The sequence below is a fragment of the Carassius auratus genome, chromosome 2, assembly GCF_003368295.1.
Source record: "Carassius auratus strain Wakin chromosome 2, ASM336829v1, whole genome shotgun sequence".
In the NCBI taxonomy this organism is placed as follows: Eukaryota; Metazoa; Chordata; class Actinopteri; order Cypriniformes; family Cyprinidae; genus Carassius; species Carassius auratus.
The window spans coordinates 27038465-27060703 of NC_039244.1; the positions used below are offsets into that span (position 1 = coordinate 27038465).

The window sequence follows — 22239 nt, forward strand, 5'->3', positions numbered from 1 at the left end:
GCTTTTTTCTTGCTTATGGGGTTCAAATCAATTGATTTAGCTGAACTAGCTTGTGAATACTTTGTATAAAGTGTATATTTTGTACATTTCTATTTTTTTTTTGATTATTTTGTTACTTTTACACCATGTGTTGGGGTTTGTTACCACGTGTGTGTGCCAACAAAACTCCCCTTCACCCGACTCCAAGAAGCTTCTGTGTCACTTTTGCCTCATATCCCCACGGTCAAATCCTAACAACTTCTATCTCATAACAACTATCTCATAATTTTACATGTCAGTTTCAACTTTGTGTCATAATTGAATCAATTTAGACTTGTCATACTTATAAGTTTTATCTCATCATACTTTTATTGCCAATTATGATGTCAGTTTAAACGCTCAACATTTTTGTTATCAATGACCTTTTATCTCACAGATATAACTTTTTATTTTATAGTTGACTTCATTTTGATCTTTTTACATCACAATTCTAATTAATTAAAGAATCATTTTTTGCACTATATTTTTGCTGCATCCACCACCAGTGTGCAGCATCGATGCGACGGCAGCCATAGTGCGCAAGAACTCTCTCTTTCTCTCTCTTATGTGATAGAAACTAGTCCTGGACACTTCACACTTGTCATTAAAAACTCCCCAGTCACACTTAGTGGCAGTATCTGCATATTAAATATTCAGCCTCATGTTTCATTGTGCATTGTGCTAAATGTGTTGTTGAATTTGGTTTACTTTTATCTCTCCCTCTCTGTCTTTCTGAGCATTAGATGTGTAATAAACTTTGTTGAGGCTGTCAAATTTGTAGTTATGTTGTTTTTGCTTTTTTCAAGTTGATTAGTGAACAGCAATCAGATGATACTTTTTATTGTTTATGATAGACCAATACTAATCACTGTAGTACCTGTTTTGTAGTACCTTGCTTTAAGATTAATCTATAACTATGGGCAAAATTATCCTTGTTTGCTCCACAGAACAATAACTACGTGGGTTTAACAAATAAAATGACACAAATGTAACTCTGGAGTGAAATATTCCTTTTTAAGTGATCGTTAACATCCAGTTTTTTTTTTTATTTAGATAGGCTTTTATTTATTGAGAGATATTATTGTGGTCTTTGTAGGTGGGTTACACTGGCACTGTTCTGTCTTTTAAATGTAGAGACTTTACATGCATTATTCTAAGCGATGTATAGGTACTGCGTTAAAGGTTTGCAGCTGCTTAACCTGATGCTGAAGAACAAGCTTTACTCATGTCACAGTGAAGACAAACAGATCTTCATTCACAGATGATTCTTTGTGTTCCTCTCTCTTATTTGTGAATCACTCCTCCAGCTTTTCTTGATGTCAGTATCGTACAGCTCTAATGAGAGAGGATCTTTACGGATGATGTACCTGAAACCAAATAAATAAATAAACCCATAAAAACCACAGCCACATATGGTACTGCAATTACCATTGATTATCATGTCTTGACAGACATTACGAAAACGATGGATAATACACAGAAATATAATAAATAGAAATTATATTTAAAAAAAAAAAGAAAGCCTTTTTTAAAACGATAAAGTTTTTTTTTCATAGTGACATTGTTTTCATGACAATTTACTAAATTTCACCTCCAAATTGACATTAGCATGAAAAAATACTCATACTGGAATAATACATCTATATATATATATATATATATATATATATATATATATATACAGTACAGACCAAAAGTTTGGACACACCTTCTCATTCAAAGAGTTTTCTTTATTTTCAAGACTATGAAAATTGTAGTCACACTGAAGTCATCAAAACTATGAATTAACACATGTGGAATTATATATAGAATTATATACATAATTATATACATTATATACATACATAACAAAAAAGCTTTTTTTTTTAAATCATACAGTCATGGCCAAAAATATCAATAATATATACTTTTTATCTCTGTGTTCACCAAATCCATCTTGAGTGTTTGCTGCTAAAAAGCTAATTTTTTAGTTTCATCCGATCATAGAAGCCAGTCCCTTTTAAAGTTCCAGTCATGTCTGATAACTGAAAATGCTAGGGATGGTTTTTGGATGAGCTAGGATAATTTTTCATGAAACCCTCCCAAACAACATGTGGTGATTAAGTGCTGTTTGACACTTGTTTTTTTTAAAGGTTTCCTAACCCCGAGACTCAACTATTTTCTGCAGTTCTCCAGCTTTGGTCCTTGGAGAGTCTTTAGTCACTCAAACTGACATCCTCATCGCACATTAGGACAATATAGACACACGGCCTCTTTCAAGCAGATTCATAAAATTTTCTGTTGATTGGAATGCCTTAATTATTGCCCTGATGGTGGAAATGGGGATTTTCTCTAGCTCTTTTCTTAAAGCCACTTCACCAGTTTGTGAAGCTCAATTATCTTTTGGTGCACATCAGAAATATGTTCTTTGGTTTTTCTCGTTGTGATGGATGATTAAGGGAATTTGGGCTTTGTTTTCCCTCCTCTTAATATTTCTGTGAAACAGGAAGCAATGGTTGGATAATTTCATGTTCATTATCACCTCGGAGTGCTCAAAATTGTGAATATGAATGAGAATATACTTCAGAGATATTTTACTCATAAGAATTTCTAGGGGTGCCAATAATTGTGTCCAATGAGTCATTATTATTCAATGAAAGGTTAGCTTTCTGTAATTTTTTTTTAAAGATCAAAAGGATTAACAATAGAGATTTTCACAGCCTTCTTTGATCATATTTACCAAGGGTGCCGATATTTTTGACTATGACTGTATTTTCCATCACAGTTGCACCTGTTTTAGGCTATCCAAAAAATGTATGTATAATTCTAATTTAATTATAAAGTATATAGATATTTATTTAAAAATGTATAAATTAATAACAATAAAACTGTGTCTATTACAATGCAAAAAAACTATAACTAGCTACTATAACTACTATAATAAGTAAAACCGTATTTTCCGCACGCATAAATAATGCGCTCCGGATTATAAGGCGCACTGTCGTTTTTTGAGAAAATTAAAGGCTTTTAAGTGCGCCTTATAATCCGGAGCGCATTGTTTATGGATTTATGTGCACCTTATAGTGCGGAAAATACGGTAACATGACAAATAACAATTTCTTAGTTTTTTTTTTTTTGTCTTCAGTGAAACTTCCTTATGAAGTACAGTAGATTCAGCTTCACTTACACAATGTCATTCAGCTCCAGTTTTGTATCTGGTGACGGGTTGATCAAGGCGTATGAGTGACTGCTCTGGTTATTATTCATCTTATCTGGATTAAGAGACAAATGTTCATAATATAACAGCAATCTTCTAGAGCATTTCAGTCATTAGAGTTTGCAATTCATTTAAAATAAATGTTTGAAATATGTAAAAATGCAGAATACAATTGTAATCAAATAGCCAATATATTTTTTTTTTTGCATTCTGCCGTGATTAGCAGGTGTGGTAAAGGGTTAATTGTTGCTTCCAGAGTTCTTTAAATAAAATGTCTAAGCTTTCTAAAAAAACATCCTAATTAATTCTGAAATGATTTCACTGTAATATTCGTCTCACCGAATCCGTGTGTGGAGAGCCCCAGGTTCTGCATGCGTTTCTTGACCAGCTCTGTGAGCTCCAGTCTCTCGGAGCATGAGAGCAGGACGCCGCGCTGCTGTCTGTCTGCATCTCGCTCAGCGTGCCACGGCCCCAGCAGATTGGAAGCCCACTGCATGCTCCTTCGACGCAGAGAATGAGTCTGGATGTCTGGCGATTCACAGTGAAGAGCCTGATGCTGCTCCTCTGGGTCCTTTCCCTCCTCAAAGACTGACACTTTGTCTGACATCTGGGATAGTGGAGTCTAGATGGAAACAACCAAGGCTTGTCTTTCTTGATATTTCCAATTTCATATTTTCAACTTCATTTTAACCACTTAATCTGAAGAACTTTGGTTATTTAGTTTATTAATTTATAAAGTAATAATAAAAAAATGGCAATGAATCAAATTTTTTATTTTCTCAATTTTCGTTATATGTAACCTTGTTACCAATGTTATAATGAGAAAAAAAAATCAAATTTTTAATTTCAAGCTATGGGAAAATATTTAGCAATAGCCAACTTTTGGTCCCAAAACTACTGTAGACATAATGTGTGCCAACTCAATTTCCCTGAATTTCTCTCATTTGTAGAAAAATTGGATATTAGACAGTTTCAAGCCTTCTTAATATGGAAGGCCATTTATGCTAGTAAATAATTTTTTTTAAAAGATAGTTGCAACTTTTTATCTTACAATTATTTCTTTTTTTCTGTCCGAACTGGGTGATATAAACCGGCTTTTGAAAGAAAATGTCAAAACTGTGAGATTTTTATTTTTATCCCCCTATGAATTAAATCAACATTGCTTGTTTTTATCTCTCAGTTCTGAGAAAAGAAATCAGAATTGTGAGATTAAAAGACACCATTATCGAGAAACAATCTTTCATACATTAGTAACTTTGAAACTAAATTCAGGAGTTTTTTTTTATTATAAATAAATACTTGTATTCTTCAAGGATGCATTCAATTGATGCAAAAATGACAATGAAGGTATTTATAGTGTTTCACAATGTTTCTATTTAAAAAGAAAACACAGTTCTTTTGAACATTCTATTCATCTACTGTATAAATGGAAAACAAATGTATCAAGTGTTATTGGAGTTATTCAAAATAACTGATGATTAAGTGATAACTGAGTAAAACTCTTGTTTCTCCTGATCTAAACGTGTACAGTACATGTGTTGTGGATGGATTGAGTGTTAATGAAACCTCAGGAGGTTCAAGCGTCTGAGACTCAGTCCTGTAGATGCCGATGGGAATGTCTCCTACAGTGGACGAGAGCATTTCATACAGTCTGCCGTACGTCTCGATGCACAAGTCCTCCTCTGTGATGCTCATCTGAAATGTAATATGCCATATTTTAACACTAAAACAACATGAAATAAAGGCATCTAACAAAAGTCATTTAGATGAGGATGTGGGGAATGTGTTAATGTTAAACGTCACACTTACAGAACAAAGAAAACCAGATTTTGGTGTGTTCTCCAGTCCAAGCAGTAGTCTGGTGATGGTGATCATATAATCCTTAACGAAACACTGAAACGACAGACGCACTTCTAGCACAATGACAGATAGTTTAAAGGCATGAACATTTACAAATTTTGGGGTTGGGGTTGATAAGACTTTTTCATGTTTTTGAAAGTCTCCTATGAGAGAGTCTCTTTTGCTCATTTATTTGATCAAAAACATGTTTTAATGTTTTAAAATCATTACAGTTTAAATGAAGTGTTTACTTTTCTGATATTTAATGTCATTTTAAAATGTACCATATTTTCCGGACTATAAGTTAAGTTAATTTATAGTTAAGGACTATAAATTAATTTAACATGAACCGAGAGAAATGAACCAAGAGAAAACATTACCGTCTCCAGCTCCGAGAGGGCGCTCTATGCTGCTCAGTTCTCCTGTAGTCTACACTGAAGACATAGAGTGCCCTCTCGTGGCTGGAGACGGTAATGTTTTCTATTGGTTCTAAATAAATGCGACTTATAGTCCAGTGTGACTTACTAGTCCAGTTGCTAATGTTGTCATCTAGTGGTCATTGGCAGATGCACAGGCAAAAATGATTTCAGCACAACAGGCAGCAGCTCTTAGTACCTGATAGAGAAGTGTGTCCAGCATCCCAATGCTAAACACCCTACCAGCTGCAAAGGGCAGGCGAAATATGAAGGACAGGTTTGAGCCTTTCTCTCTTTCTTTCTGCTCCGTGAAGCCATGGGGAAAAATGTGGAAAGGAAGATTCAGGTCCAAACTGACTAATCAAGGCAAAGCATTATATTATGATTAGTTTAATAAGAGTAAAAAAAAGCATGTCCATAATGTCTGCTCACCTTCTCTAGTTTGGAGAAAGCCAGCGAGTGACAGTCCTTGGCGCTGAACTGCATGAATCTCATGTTAGCGGGATGAGTTAACTCTGTGATGATGTTGAGGCCAGAGAGCAACCTACAGAGCAGTCAGCAATTTCAGTTATTTAAGATCTTCAATTCCCTTCTGAGAAACAAGAGCTCTTAGTTGATCTGAATAAACCCTTGTTTAAGATATTTTTGCACAAAAAATTCAGATAGTAAAATATCAATTAAATTAAAGGCCACTTAAAGAGAGTACTTTCATGACTATATTTCTCAAGGGGGGGGGTGAAAGTGAAAATGCTCTTTTTCACTCAATATCATGTTAATCTTGAGTACCTATAGAGTAGTACTGCATCCTTCCTAACTCCAAAAAGTCTTTAGTTTTATTATATTCATAAGAGAAAGATAGTCTGTACCGATTTTTCCCGGAAAAACACGACCGACTGGAGGCGTGACGTGTGGGCGGAGCTAAAGAATCATGAGCGCGAGTAGGCTTTTGCATTGAGAGCGTTTGGAAGCTGTGACATTACCGTGAGGGAAAAAAACCATCATCCAAAACAAACCATGGCTAACAGTCAGATTCAGCGTATATTTATGATCCAGAATCAGATCCCGAGGCTGAAACTGAACGAGAGCAGCAGCAGCAACGACTCGCTCCGAGCGGGGCTCGAACCCGGGTCTCCGATGGGAGGGGACGAACTAACAAGGAGGCAGAGATATTTGAAGCAGTTTTACTCACCGCCTGCGGTTCCAACACACGATCGTGACCCTTTTTCGTTGGGACTGCATTATCCTTAAGAAATAAACGATATGCAAATCCGTCGTCAAACTGGGTCTTGTTTGTAAAACAAGCATCTTCGAAATGCAGGGAACAAACACAAACACTTGCACAACTCCGTTGATGCTCTGTAAAAATAAACTCCATCCACTGGTCCCTTAATGCTGTTTTTTCTTTGGTAATCTGTGCAGGGTGGTCTTGCCCTGGCAACCAAAAACACACTTCTTTTGTGACTTTTCGCGACGCTCTCGCTCTGATCAGTGAATGTCTGTGCTCTCAGTGCTCTGCTATACGGGAGCGTGCGCTCTTCCGGCAGAAGTGCCCTTAGGACCCATATAAGGAAATTCCACTCCATCTAACGTCACACAGAGCCATACTCGAAAAAAACTTTCCGAAACTTGTGACAAACCAGAAGGAGTATTTTTGGAACAGAAATACTCCTTCAAACGTACAACTTAATTTTTGAAACTTTGTCCATGTTTAGCATGGGAATCCAACTCTTTAACAGTGTAAAAAACTCAGTATGCATGAAATAGCATTTCACCCCCCCTTTAACCTTTTTTTTCTGATGAACACAAAATAAGATATTTTAAAGAATGTTGCTAACCAAATAGTTTCTGGTCCCCAATGACTGCCATAATAAATAAAAAAAATCCAACTTCTGTTTAGTTACCCACATTTTTAAAAATATATTATTCTGTGTTCAACAGAAGAAAGAGACTCATACAGGTTTTGTACAACTTCAGGGTAAAAATAAAAGGGCTTTTTGTAATAACGTCAAATTTAAAGTTTTAAAGAAAATGTTAAATTATTGTCCCTATTATGAGATTTCCTATAATGCATTTCATGCAGTGTGTAATGTAGCTGTATGTGAATATTAACGATCTGCAAAGTTGTAGAGCTAATAATTTACGATAAATAAAGTTATTGTCTTCCAAAATTAAGAATCAACTTTCTACAGCCTAACGAGTCACGGGGTAACACATTTGCATAATGCGTGCCTTGTATGTTCTATGTTGGCCAGCCGCAAACAACTTGACCCCGCCCACAAACACGTTACTCTACTGACGACTGCTTTTCTAATCTCAGAGAGTTCAACGCAGGATTCACAAAACTTCTGCTGTTGAAAGATGGATCAGAATCCAGTTTATTTGGACCAGCTGCTCCACTGAATCACAACCTGTAAATATGATCAATAATAGATGTGTACACTTAATACAGAACTATGCCATCTGACCAATCAGAGCAGAGCAGGCTCACGGAAAGGAGGGGTTTAGAGAGAGTGAATCTTTGAACTGCTTCAAACAAAACTTTTGAGAATCTCTGGAAAATAAGGTAATATTTAATGCATATTTTGAGAAAACAAAAGTTCATATTATGAACCTTAAAAATGGCATAATGGGGCACTTTATTTTATTTTTTTGTTGTGCTTTACGGAAATACACATACTTGTGTTTATGTGAAGTACTGGATTTAGGAATGTATGTATTTTAAATGTACTAAATCGTAACTTCATCATTACAAATGGGTATATACAAATATATTTAACCCTTGGAGAATCTCAAAATCTCGAGCAGTCTCTAACCTGAACAGAGTCTGGACGTTAATAATGGTTTTTGCATCAGCCATATAGTCTTCCTCAGCAAACATGGTGCTCTCCTTATCCACAACCACCATACTGGCAGCAAAAGAGACGCCACAACGCAGCAGGTCATCCAGACTGTACGGAGATATATGGATGGATGGGTAGAAATACAAAAATACAATACAAACAAACACGATAACGTTCCATAATAATGACTCTTGCCTGTCGATTGTTCCAAGGAAGTAATAGATCATTGGGAACCAACAGACAGTCTCAAGAAACTCTGCGTCTGGCCTAAAACAAAGACAATCCACACAGAAACACAATATTATGTAGACATCAGGGGAGATGTGACTATAACTTCAAGACTGCAGGACAATGGCAACGAAAGAAGAGTTGGTAAAGCCCAATGAACAAGGTGAAGTGTAAAATTAGGATGTTTACTCCTGTTCCAAGAGCAGCACGATGGGACACAGTTCATTCTCTGGTCTGTAAGAGGCTCGTAATGGCAGGATGAAGTTGTACAGGCCATTTCCTGTGGCCTCAGCAGACACAATGATGAGCTTGTCCTTTAAACCGTACGCTTTGACATCTTCTTCGTCTTTGTGGTAGCAGGTCTTGGACAAAAACTGAAATTACAATAAGATGATCAAGCAATGCAATATTACAATTCAACATAAAACTAGTGATCTCCAGGCACCTATTTTTTTTAAAACATAAGCTACTATTCAAAAGATTTTTTTTAATATAGTCAAAACTGCATAATTGTGAAATGTTATTACAATTTAAAACAATTATTTTCTATCTGAATGTATTTTATTTAAAATGTAATATATTCTGTGGATTTTTGTGTCACATGGTCCATCAGAATTAGTTCTAATATTGATAAAAAAAATAGTAGTAATTTATTTTAAAAAAAATTTAAGTCTACTGACCTCAAAATTCTGCATAATCATTTTAGATAACACTGTTACTTGCAGTTACTGTGCAACATACTGTAATTATCAAAGAAACATTTTGTAAACTGGACTAAAAACTCAAATGTCTGAGGGGACACATATGCTTCAACATAAATTAATTATATGTAGACTTACATATAACTTAGATACTGTCCACCAAAGTGTAATCATGTGATACCTTTTGTAGCTTCATACAACATTTGGGTGTTTTCTTTTTCCGTAAATGGCAAAGTATCGGTGAGCTTCCGATGTAGGGTAAATCTGGAGGATATCCCTTAACATAACTGAAAAAAAAGACCAAAAAAAAAGTTCAGTCTCAACATTGTCCAGTGTTTCTGTTTGGAACTTGGAACTTTCATAAACAGATTATTTTCTCTCTCAGTGAAGGCAGAAATTACTCATTGCTGCCTTCATCTCCAGTGTTGGGCTGACATGGACACTTTGACTGATTGCTGAACAGGTTTGCAGTCTGGAGCGAAGGTGAATCAGGCAATTCTAGAACAGGAACCATGTTAGTTTCATTTGAGAGCGATGCACCTAAACTGGACGCAATGCTTATTTCCTGCAGGTCTATGGCCACCGCACCTTTAGGAAATACAAACAAAAATCTTTAGACAAAAATATGGAATGACTTTACATTTTCATCCACATGTTTTTGGGAGAATTCAAAAATGCTTCTCGTCTGCTGATACTTTCAAATTATGATTAGAATTGTTCGTCCAATAGCATTTAGAAATACACCTCTTGTGATTGTAACCTCATGCTGAACAAGGCTGAGAAAAATATTATGGTGCTTTTTGACATTTAGTAAGTTGACAGCCCTGTTGAGTATAAGAGACTTCTTGCAAACACATTACAAAACGTATCGACCCCAAACTTTTGAATGATATTGCTGTGATATCTACAGTGTCTATCTTTGAATTAATATAATGCTAATTTGTCTGACCCATGCTAGCAATAGCGCTGCAGGTTGGAGGTTGAGTCTTGGGGCTGTTTCTGCAGCCTGTCTGAGATTTAAAGCAGGTGTTCTCCTCTTTGGTGAGACTGATGTAGAAGCACACGTCCAAGGGGTTCATGATGTGCTCAGGACCTGGGTTCAGTAGTATATTCTTCTTAGTGTTGTCAGGACACACTCCAATGAGACAGATGCCATACCTACAAATGAGAGAGATATTTATACAAATTACATTTCTGGTCCAGAGGTGAGAAGTGGCCATTTTTGTGGAATCAAATGCCATTTTGACTGTACTATGGCATTTAATGCAATTCTCAAATATGCTTTTATCTCATACTCACTTATTATACGCATTAAAGGAGGCATAGGTGAAGCTCTTTCCTTCATACTCAGAAAAGAAGATGCTATCTTTCAGAACAATGCTGTACACTTCATTTCCTGAGCATTTTCCGTAAATTCTGTGCCAGTCCTCAGGAGAGTGCTGACCCTCCCTGCACAGATACACACATCACATAATATACAATATATAACATTTTTATTTCCATTACATTAGGTTGAGTAAATAACAAAAGTTCAGGGCCAGATTGATTAAACAGGTCAAATTAGTGTGAGATCGCAATCTTTGATGGGAGTGGAAAGTCTGCGGTTAATCTACTGACAACTGGCAAATTAAAGAACACAGAGACAGCCACAATATTTTCATAATGACCAATGGATTTACCAAGAGCGGCACTTATTAGCATAGGGTCGCAGTCAAAAAGCAGAGCCAACGATAACCAAGCATGTCTAATCTAATAACAACACAGGCACAACATTTGTTAAGATATGCCTTGCCTAAGTTTCACGTACAAACGTCCTCAAAACAATCCCTCTTCGCACTGATCTGCAGAAATTACTAAAAACACTGTATTATGCATGCCAGGCCAGTAGTTGGCACTGTAACAAACACTACACAAATATGTAATATGCATGCATATAACCTCGTTGTGCTTGCAAATTCCTCGCAGAGATGATAACGTTATCTATTCAAAAACTTGTATTTTTTAAGCCCCCAAATCGCCTCTGTCATGTAAATGAATGGCCATAACACATTCAAAGTTTTCTGGATGGTCTCTTGTGAACACCCCCTTATTTAATCCAATGAATTTTGCATCTGTAAGAGTAACTTCCACAAATGCATAAGCAATAAAAATAACTGTCCATGCTTTTTCATCTCAAATTTTTCACTTTGTGACTTTAGTAGTTTTTTTAACACAAAAAGAGGACCCCAAATAATTTTTGGGTGAACTATTCCTTTAAGGATTGATGATGGTGTACCCACAGGCCTCGAGATGTGTGCACCAGCAGGGTGATGAAGGTGGACGTCGCAGGACAGATGCAGTTTAGGGCCAGCATAGCATATTTAAACTCTTCCTCACAGACAATATGATCTGAAGGGGAATATTATGGTACAACTGTGTTAGAAAAGATCTGTGTCAAAGTCTTTTGATGCATTTGTTTGAAATGTTCTGGAATCAATTACAAAGACAGATTTAACAGTACCTGCAAATTTCACATGAAATTTGTTTTCTGGTTTGAGAATCTGAACGAAAAGAGTGCAGCTTGGAGCAAAGTCCTTCACTGCCCAAGCCCTCAGGATGGTCTGGTAATCCTGAGAAGAAACGAATTAGTAATAAAAGGTGGAATATTCATATACATTATCATAAATAAAAATATATTCTATATGTCCCATCCATTTACCGACTACTAGACGATAATAATTTCTAATGTTTTAAACATAAGTATGTATTTCTTCACTTTTTGATGAAGAATTTCAGTAATACATACTGCTGCATTGCGGTCCTCCTCACAGCGACAGGTAAGAATGAAGCAAGCCTCAGCGTTATCCATCCTGTATGAAAAGACATGTTCTCAGAGAATACATCTTGAATTAAGTTTCTTATGCCATTGCCATTTCTATAATCATTTTTAAGTGTTAAAATGTGATAATCTTGAAATCATGATAATTTCTGTATATGGTAGTAGTTGCACCGCAGTAGCCCAGAGTAGATGTGGAATGGGAAACAGGCGTGAATTTCTTTAACTCACTTTGCTCTGACCAGATCTTGATCTTTGAGGGCAGAGCCCTGCAGATATATGACTCTATGTGACCACATTGGGATCCGCAGCACCCGTCTCACTGCCACGTCCTGCTCTGCTGGGCAAAGAATTATGACATAGTACTCCTGGAAGACAACAACATCAAACAGGTAGAATAAATGAAGTTTGTCAAGACTCAAATTAAAAATACTAACAGACATTAATACCTACTTTGTGTTACCTGATAAATGACCTGGGCCCGGTTCCCCAAAACGTTCTTATCACTAAGTAGTTCTTAACCTATTCCTTAACCTCTCTCTTAACCTTATGGCACGATTCCCGACACGTTCGTACTCTAAGTATATCTTCTGTAAGTCACACTTTTGTAAGGTTGGTCTGGACCATTCGTAAGCTCTCTCTTAGCGTTGTTTGAGCTCAAGACAACAGTACAAGTCAAACTATGGTATGTTGACAATGTTGAGGCTCAACAATTGACATTTTAAGACTGATAATAAAATATGTTCGCAATGGATACAGGCCTATTTATGAAGTTTACTTTATTTGGTATCAGAACTAATATGGTGGTAATTAGCCTAGGCTATTTCATAATGTCATTAAAGCGAACTGGCAATCACTTTTGATAATGAAAATCTTCCAAACAATTTTGCTCTAAATGGATAATCTATCTATAAATGGGTAAGCATGGTGGTGTCCAATAAACGACGAACTATGGCAATGATCCAACGTGTCCTTGTATTGAATCAAAGACGGCGCCGGCCGCGGAGCGTTTAGTCCATGTCAGTTTTTTTTTGGCAAAACTTAATTCCTTTTGACATTTTGCCTGACGTGGCTATATATATACAAAAAAAATCCCCCATTATGGAGCTGCTCTTAATTTTGCTTTAAGCCCTGAATTCTAGCTGCTTGCAGCGCTAAGGTTTTTTGAAACAGAGAGCTTCATCAAGGTCGTGGGAGAGGGCTACGGCCTAAGCTAGGTGCCATTTGAGACGTTGCGTCCCGACCATCTGTATCTTTCCATCTTTCTTAACGCTATAATACACCTTTGCGTGAAGTGGAAAATCGATTCCTGAGCAATCGATGCCAACTAATTCAGCACCCTCACTCAGGACAGAGCCATTGTAACATCGGACGTAAAAGGCAGCATGTTAAGAAGCTTCCTAAGGGACACTTCGAGGAACACACTTAGGAACATAAACAACTTTAGTAAGAGTAAGATTAGTAAGTATATATCTTTAGTAAAATATATCTTTCTAGTCTTCTTCTAGTCTTCTTATGGCGCTAAGAGTGAGCGTTATCAGTGAACCGGGCCCTGATAATTTAAAGGGTTAATTCACCCCAAAATTTGAATCATGTAATTAATTAATTACCCTCATGTCGTTCCAAACCTGTAAGACCTTAGTTCATCTTTGGAACATAAATTATGATATTTTAGATTAAATCTGACCCTCCATAGACAGTAACATAAGTGAAATGTTCCCAGGTCCAGAAACATAGTAAATACATCGGTAAAACATTCCATGTGACATCAGTGGCTCAACTTTTTTTTTGCGCAAAGAAAACTAAATTAACAATTTATCCCTTGCGCCATTTTAGAGAGTATTACAATGCATTTGCAAGCACTCCCCTAAACGCAAACAACGCTTATTATGCAGATTACGTTAATGAATGCATTTTCCCCCGAAAGTAAACAACGCTGATTACATCAATTACGTTCTTGGGTACCGTCCAAAATGTCCAAATTTCATAAATCACATTAACAAAATTAGGTGAGAAAATGCAACATGATTTTAAAGAAGCACGCAAACTTTTATGGAGATCAAATCATAGGTGGCATTATAATGTGAAAAAATTATGATTACTGCTTGCAGCTATATTTTATTTTTTTCTATGTACCTGAAGTCTGGGGTGAGCATAAAACTCATTTAGGAAATCCATCAGCAGGTCGAGTTTGACTGAACTGACACACAGCACCACGTGTCTCTCGGATTCTGTTCTTTGCTTGCTGTAATCTCCTCCTGACTTCTGCCGCTCCATCCACAAGTAGGCCAGCTCCTCAAACTAGTGCATCACAGCACACAGAGAAAACACCATAATGCACTGAATTAGCTCTCATTCTTTAACAACATTTCCACAACAGTTTATTATTTCCTGGGTAGGGTTAGGTTTAGGGGTAGGAATTGGGTTAAGTTTATATTTTTGGACAATAATGTTGATCCAGGATCATCAAAAGATGTATATAATAATGAATGAATATAATAATGGCCAGACACATCTTCAATACAACTAACCAAAAGCCTGGTGAGTCCATTCAGTCGTACACTTACACACTCAAAATACTTTATTATTTAAATGAATGTTAATTTGGAACTTTAATTTTAGAGCTAATACGTGGCCGCACGGTTTGTGGGATTAAATGTGACAGTGTTCGGAAACAACCGCTCCACAAGATTAATATATGTTTGGTATATGAGCAATCTGAAAAGAGCACAAAATAACTGAAACACAAGGCTGAAGTATGAGTACCATACAAGATCACTGCATCAGTTGCAACAGATACCACATCCTTTATAAATTCAATTGCTTCAATAAACAATGTAACAACAGTAGTTAATGGAACCACTTTGCAAAGTGCTATAGATTGGCTCCATCACACAAAACAGCCCCTCAGTCTCAAAGTCGTGATTACTATCCTAAGTGAATTGCAGCACAATTCAGAAACTCAGTCTAACGAAGTGAATTAATTGGACACAACTCTGGATGCCCCTGAGGACATTTTCTATTGGAAGATGTTGGATGATGTTTCTCAAAAAGGTGAAATATTCACAATATTGCATCTGAAACAATTTGGCCAGTTAAAAGTGGACACAGGAGCCAAATCCAACATTATCTAACCAACAGCTACACCTCATTGTACCCTCAGCTCACATAAACACTGCTAAAAATGTGAATCTCATTGCATATGGTGGGCAAACTAACAAGACTGAGGGCACTACAACATTAGACTGATCATGAACAAGGCCAAATCAAATTCTATGATGTAGGTCAAAAAGTAAGACCACTGTTTGGATTGCAACACAGCATAGCAATGGGTCTGATTCAGTTAGGACCACATATGCATACAGTGCAGAACCAAGAACCATAGGTATGGGAATTCAGTCATCTGTTTAGCACCACAGTGTTTGGAAAACTGCCTGTTGTTTATCACATGCGATTAGATGAGTAAGTAGCCGCCACTGTATGTGCATCCAAGAAAGCTCCCATTGCACTGAAGGAGAAAGTCATGGCAGAGCTAGAGAGAATGACTAAATTGGGAACCAGCCATTACCCTGCTATGGTCACTGCCAAAAGGAAGATGGCTCTATGAGTATATGCATAGATCCATAGATGCCAGCTGCCAAGATTTTCAGTAGCCTTGAAGCAAAATGCAGGCTTTGGCAAATCCCTTTAGATGAGGCATCATCTAAGCCGATACCCTTTGGCAGGTCTAGATTCTTGCACATGCCTTACGGGATTTCCACTGGCAGTGAAGTATTCCAGCCATCCATGGAACATCTCCTTGATCTCGTTAACTAACTGCTTGATTTTTACTGTACATTTCTGCCATATGGACATCAACTTGAGATAGTCTCCACTGATAAGCTATTCCTAAATATAATATAGAAACTTAAATTTTCTGTAAAGCTGCTTTGCAACGATCAATATATTTATATATATTCATCATTCATAAAGGGAAACCAACTCTGCAGGCTGCAGATACACAAACTGTAAACAGAGCATGCTTACCATTTTGAGAATCAGTTATGCTGATCACTTTCTTCACTCCACTTAACATTAATATATTCGCACACGTACACTTAGTCAACAAATTTAGAACATTTGTCAAATTAGAACAGCCTTCTGTCTTTACCTTCTTGACTTCTTGATCGCTGTTTTGCTATTATTCTCCTGCAATTACTAGCTCTTTCTCTCACTGATAGCCTGATACCAATTCTACATTCTCAATCTACATGACCCCCCGTCCCCCCAAAAAAACTAACAAAAACAACGTCCGACTAGAGCCAATGCTGCGGAACACACCCAAAAAACTATGTAGGTTGACCTTAACCATTTAAGTCCTGGGCTTAAATGGTTAAGGAGACTTCTTTTGGTGATTCACAATGTTACAAGTTATGCTGCACATATTCCCTAGTAAGTTTTGAATATTAGGTTTTGTTTGTTCAGTTAAAGCTACAAAGTTACTTTCAGAACTCAAACTTCCTACAGTTCAAAATGACATTTTATAAGCCAGCATACAGTGTATATTTTGCTATATATAGTCTAAAATAGTCATTCATTTCTGTTTCAAAGTGAGCTATCAAGTCAAGCTTACCTGGATAGGCAGGACTACTAAAGCGACACATATCATAATAACCACCAGTAACTTGGAGGGCCAGATGTCAGGAAGTACATCTCCAAACCCCACTGTAGAGAATGTCACGATGCAGAAGTAGAAAGAGTCAAAAACAGAGAGTTTTTTCCCAGCACGCTGCAAGTGCTCCACACCACAAATGCTAAAGAGAGGAACAAATTAACAAAAGTAGACAACACAACGGAGTCCATGTTAAGTTTGCAGCACATGAGGGACTATATACTACAGTAATATATGTATTAATATATTAATTACTATTAAACTATTAATGTATGTTTAAAACTTACTCATTTACTCATTATGGAAAATAATTTAAATATTTATTCCACAATGGAATACCAAATATTCATTTTGCAGTGCATATGACTATGTTACACATTACGTGCATGATGCACAAATCCACTTTGAAGATATGTGAGATAAGCAAGCTCCTTTGCTTAGTAAAATATTCAAACATTGACTTATGTGGCAAATGCTCATAAAGTGATGGAATCAGGAAATGACAGATAACTCATCTTTTGCTATGACTGTCTGCATTAGCTCTCCAAATGACACCAAGTCGATGAGCAAACAGCTTGTGAAAATCTCCTCTAAAAGCATTAAGATGCACTTACTGGAAATGTAATAGTGATCATGTAGTGCTGTCTGTGGATTTCTAATGATGAACACTTGACCACAGAGCAATTAGTGTGCTTTAGTCTTGAGATAAAAGAAAAACCCTCCAATATGTTGACAACCAAGTGACTTTTAACCAAGGGGTGTTTGGGATTGGTGTTTTTTAGTGGTGTATGACATCAGTTCTCTTCAAGTTCAAACAGTTCCCATACTTTTTGTCTTTGTCATGATTCTGCCCTCGTGTCATTGATTTTCTTCTAGTCTTGAGGCAGGATCATGACAGACCCGTGTTTTGTGTGCCTGGTTGTTGGGCCATGTGCTTGTATGTCTCGTTCCCTTGCCCCGCCCCCTTGTTATCCTAGTTTTGTCGTGATTGCCTTACCCGTGCCACCTGTTGTGTCTTCATTAGTCTTCCTATTTATATCCCCTTGTGTTCACTGTCCTGTGCGGTTCATTGTTTCCTTATGAGATATTGTATCATTGTTACCCTTTGAAGAAGTCGTTGTATTACCCGTGAGTGTTTGTCTTTAGTAAGAGTTCTTGTGTCAAGAGTCTTTGTTTATCGTGTCAACCCAGTCTTGTTAAGTTATTTAGTCTCCGCCGTAGTCGTTGTTTTTCCCCTCGTGGGTTTTGTTTTCCCCTTTTTGTTCATAATAAATCCTGTGTTTTGTGCATCCTGTCTGCGATTGAGTTCATCCCTACCCTCCATATGACAGTCTTAATTTTAAACATTCAGACAGTTTAAAGTAAGGCTCAAGGCTGGAAAACATTGCAAATTTTGCCTTGTTATTTGCACCAGTTTTTAGCTTGGATGTGTCAACACATTTTAGAAAATCACATTTTATAAAATGGACAGTTCTTGTCCTTGATTCTGATTGGCTGAGCCATTTTTAAAGTCTGTGATCTCATTACATCAGTGTTACTGTGCCAATAACTAAAAAAGTGCACCTTTCTTAATTATTAATAAAAAATAGTTACATACTTTTGAATTGCTTAATATACCTTAATTAACACTATACACGTTATACCAAATAAATGAAATCAGTATCATGAAAATCCTTATTACCATTTATCAAAATCCATTAAAACTTCAATTACAATTAAAAAATAATGTTATTAATGTTCTAAATATAAAAATCTACATAAATAGAAATGAAATTAGTAGAAATGTTAGGAAAAATGAAATTACATTATAGTTACATTATAGAAATTACAAGTTTATATAAGTGAATCATAAAATTATGAATTCAACCGATTGTTCGAACTGGCTTTATGAATAGTCATTGACTCAAAAATACAATGATTCGCTCAAAAATACAGAATCATTCAAGAACAAAGCACCACTATGAGTTGCTAACTCTGAGTGAATATTTGCCAATAAAAGCAAAATAGAGCAAAAATAATATATTTTTAAAGAATAATAAAGGAGCAATTAATATCTTGTGTTTTGGTGGCATTTCTTTACACCGACACTAGCTTTCTTGATTTTAAGCTTAATGGAGGGGTACTGAGATGTGAATATAGTGATTTAATTTCACCACTGCTGCAAACTTTTATTCCTGCACTGATAGCTGCAAAACTATGCTGAGGGCAGTGTTGGGAGAGTTCACTTTCTACATGAACTAGTTCAAAGTTCAATTCACAAATTTTAAAATGAACTAGTTCAGTTCATAGTTCAAACTACAAAATTTTGAACTAAGTTCACTAAGTTCTTTTTTTCCATATGTTGCTTTGAGCTATTATTTTTCAAAATTATTGCAACAGCCCATATAGAATCACAGACAGCAATTATTTTATCACTTTTAACAATGAAGCTATGCGTCAGATTTCATCTTCATATCCAATTTTGAATCCTTATCCAACCAGGGTTTACATTAGCATTGAGGGGACAGCATTTCCCCATTGTTGCTTTAATGCTTTGTCTCCCATTCTCACCGAGCTTGTCATAAACATCATAAAATTATTTTAAATGATCATACGCCTTCTTGCTACATGCTGCTGTTGCCTCCATGCTTTTTTTTTTTGATGACGCGTCACGCAAGCGGCGGAGGGCTGTGCGACACTGGTGGCTGGTGTTGCCAGATTGGGTGTTTTTCCGCTACATATTAAGACCCGTTTACGGTGTGTTTTAGCCAGGTTTTCGTCTGGAAGGCTCTATAGAAATCTGGCACCCTATTGAATGAAGTCAACCTGAGAGAGCGTGCCGTTCACAGACACCAGAATGAACGAGTTCACAGTAACGTTCATCAGGCAGTAATGCAGCACGTTCAGTTCACGTTCACCCAAAATATAAACGAGTTCATGAACTATCGTTCAATGAACGCGTTCAGGCACAACACTGGCTGAGGGTTTGTGATAGAATCAGGACTGGTAAGACAATGATGCACTTTCACATTTTTTGCCTTTAAACCAAACTTTTGATTTCAGCAAGCAAAGTCTAAATCCCATCTGGCTAGTGCTTTTCAAAAACACATCCCGTAATGTTTAAGAATTTGGTCAGTAGACCAGTAGTTCATTGGTTCTTTGAACACATTCAGTAACATGAGCATCTACTATATCAACACAATCCAATCTAATATTTTCAACTATCTGTTTACACCTGTACTTAGTTTTGTCAATTTGTGAGGTGATCGACAAAAACAATGTTTGCATGTGTGTGATGCCTTTATTTGTGCAGTGTATTCTAGCCCTAAGTGTCCAAACAATTTTTAAAGCCACTCTGTTTTACAATTAGCTTGGCAATACATAATGGATTAATAAGGATGTGAACATGGGAGGAAAAGTACATTTGTGGTGAGTAAGTGCTTCTCTCTTCAAAAGCAGAAACCACAAAAATAAGCTGCAATTCAGTGTTTCTTACAGAGCCCCAGATATGACGTGGGAAAAAATATTTATATCATGGTCATGAATGAACATTTTTTTCTCACGACTTACTAATTTTACTAATTTGTGAGCACAGTTTACTAAATTGTTACTTTGTTTAAGGTAGCTACACTGTGAGCAATGAATGATTTACTAATCCAGTTTTGTTCACTGAGTGATTTGTGAATATCCTATTGCACCATCTTTGTGAACAGACTACATCCCAGTAACAGTCCTGTCATACTTTATTCCTAACAGAAGCAAAATATGTCTATAAGATGAGTGAACAAATTAGTAAATCATGCTGAAGTATTAGTCAGTCATGGGAATCGTGGTTCATTCATTGTCACAATATAAGTTTTTTTCTTGCATGTCATTTCTGGGGCTCCATAGTTTCTGACCCTGATCATGCTGCATGGCAAATTCTGCAGTCTCAGAAAAATGTGAGCAAACAGGCAAACACTGGTTAAGACCAGGAGACACGGTTGTTGGGAAATCCTGTTTGACAAGCAGTTTGTGATTGAAAGGAAATGTCGAATATTAATGTGTGTGTGCTTTATATGTGAATGTGTACATGAGTGGATTATCACTGACTCACAAAGTGAAAATGAGGCAGATGATGGTGGAGATGAGGATGAGGAGCTGATTGAACATGGCTGACTGTGTCCGCTGAATAGCACGATGAAAATCATTCTGACAGCCATAGAGAAAAGATGCAAATATATTAAAGATACTATATATGTGAATTTGTAGATGACCTGTCCCTCTCTATACAGGCAGACAGTCTGATCAATTTGCAACATTCCAATAATACTACAGAATAACAAATGAATGTTTCTTCCAAATATATACTCACAACCATGTTTTCCAAAGCACGTTTTGCCAGCCAGCAGTTCAGAAACACAGGGATGAAGAGGTTTTGGAGAGGTTGATAAAAAATCTGTTACAATAAAGATCACTTAGTAAACCTTTACTAAAAATGGAAGCATTTCACCAAAATGCAAAAGTAATACATGTAATCATGTTATATGTAAAACTACTACAGAGGTCAGTCAAATTAAGTTCGGAAGAACAAACATGAGCATAAAAAAGGCATTCAATAAAAAAAAAAAAAAAAAAGATTTTTGGGCTGAAAGTACTATTTAAACATTCTGTGAGTTTCAGAACTCAAACATTTCTACATTACAAAAATCATCTTGTCTTCAATGTTCCATATAAAAACAATGAAGTTGCTTTGTTTTTGTTAGGGTTTTCTAGGTAGCTGTCAAATCATTGCTACGTGGTTGCTAAATTGTTCTGTTTAGTTGTCAGGGAGCTGTTTTGTGGTTGCTAGGTTGTTCAGGATGGTTGCCGGGGTGTTGCTATGTACTGGATAAGGTGTTTTGGATAATTGCTAAGTAGGTGCTTTCTGGATGCTAGGGTGTTATAGGCAGTTGCCCTGCAGTTGTTTCTTGGTTCCTAGGTTGTTCAGAGTGATTTCCAGGGCATTGCTATGAGGTTTCTAGGTTGTTCAGGCAGGATAGGTGATAAGAAGTTGATTGTGGTTGCTAGGCTGTTCTGGTGGTTTCCAGGGTTTTGCTATGTTGTATTTTACGAGATTAATTATAAGCCCAAGTCAAAAGGAGTTTTAATGATATTCTGGTTTCTGGATATGGCTTGAGTCTGTCCCTCAAATTAAGGGTTTTTCGCTCACTTATTTGTCCACCAGGCAACAATCCAATCATTTAGAAAAACACACCTCTCATTACCAAGCTGCACAATTTAACAATTTTTCTGTTTTATCCTTGTAAAAGTTACAAGCCAACGTTAAATACTTAGAAAATCTCTAACACTATGTATAAGTTAAAATACAAGCATTAAATCGATTGGACTAATCTCTAGATAGAAAACAGTTGTGTTCAGAAGTGGCAGTACCAACATCACAGCACTATTATTCTCAGTTGTATATTGTGTCAGCAGTTTTCCAATGATATATACTTACTCCGATCACAAAGGGCACTGTATTAATCATTTCCAAGATGAACGCCAATTGAAGTACCTGCTGCCATATGTTCCCCT

At 36.5% G+C, this 22239-nt stretch overlaps 1 protein-coding gene and 1 long non-coding RNA gene across 2 annotated transcripts; both read right to left on the reverse strand.

Annotated features, from left to right (window-relative positions):
- Positions 1-983: 983 nt before the first annotated feature.
- On the reverse strand, positions 984-17774 carry LOC113041212 (potassium channel subfamily T member 2-like). The gene is made up of 21 exons (XM_026199629.1): positions 17758-17774; positions 16666-16846; positions 14190-14354; positions 12285-12421; positions 12024-12087; positions 11739-11847; positions 11518-11626; positions 10538-10687; positions 10188-10396; positions 9640-9826; positions 9420-9525; positions 8727-8899; positions 8505-8576; positions 8283-8417; positions 5902-6013; positions 5669-5770; positions 5024-5107; positions 4781-4909; positions 3554-3836; positions 3185-3269; positions 984-1385 (listed from the first exon to the last, which is right to left on the reverse strand). Exons 1-21 carry the CDS (start codon positions 17772-17774, stop codon positions 1274-1276), a joined length of 2721 nt encoding a protein of 906 aa, XP_026055414.1. The 3' UTR covers positions 984-1273.
- Positions 17775-20804: 3030 nt separating this feature from the next.
- On the reverse strand, positions 20805-22239 carry LOC113111153 (uncharacterized). Its single transcript, XR_003293266.1, has 3 exons — positions 22163-22239; positions 21038-21121; positions 20805-20874 (listed from the first exon to the last, which is right to left on the reverse strand). It is a non-coding gene; the product is annotated as an uncharacterized LOC113111153 (long non-coding RNA).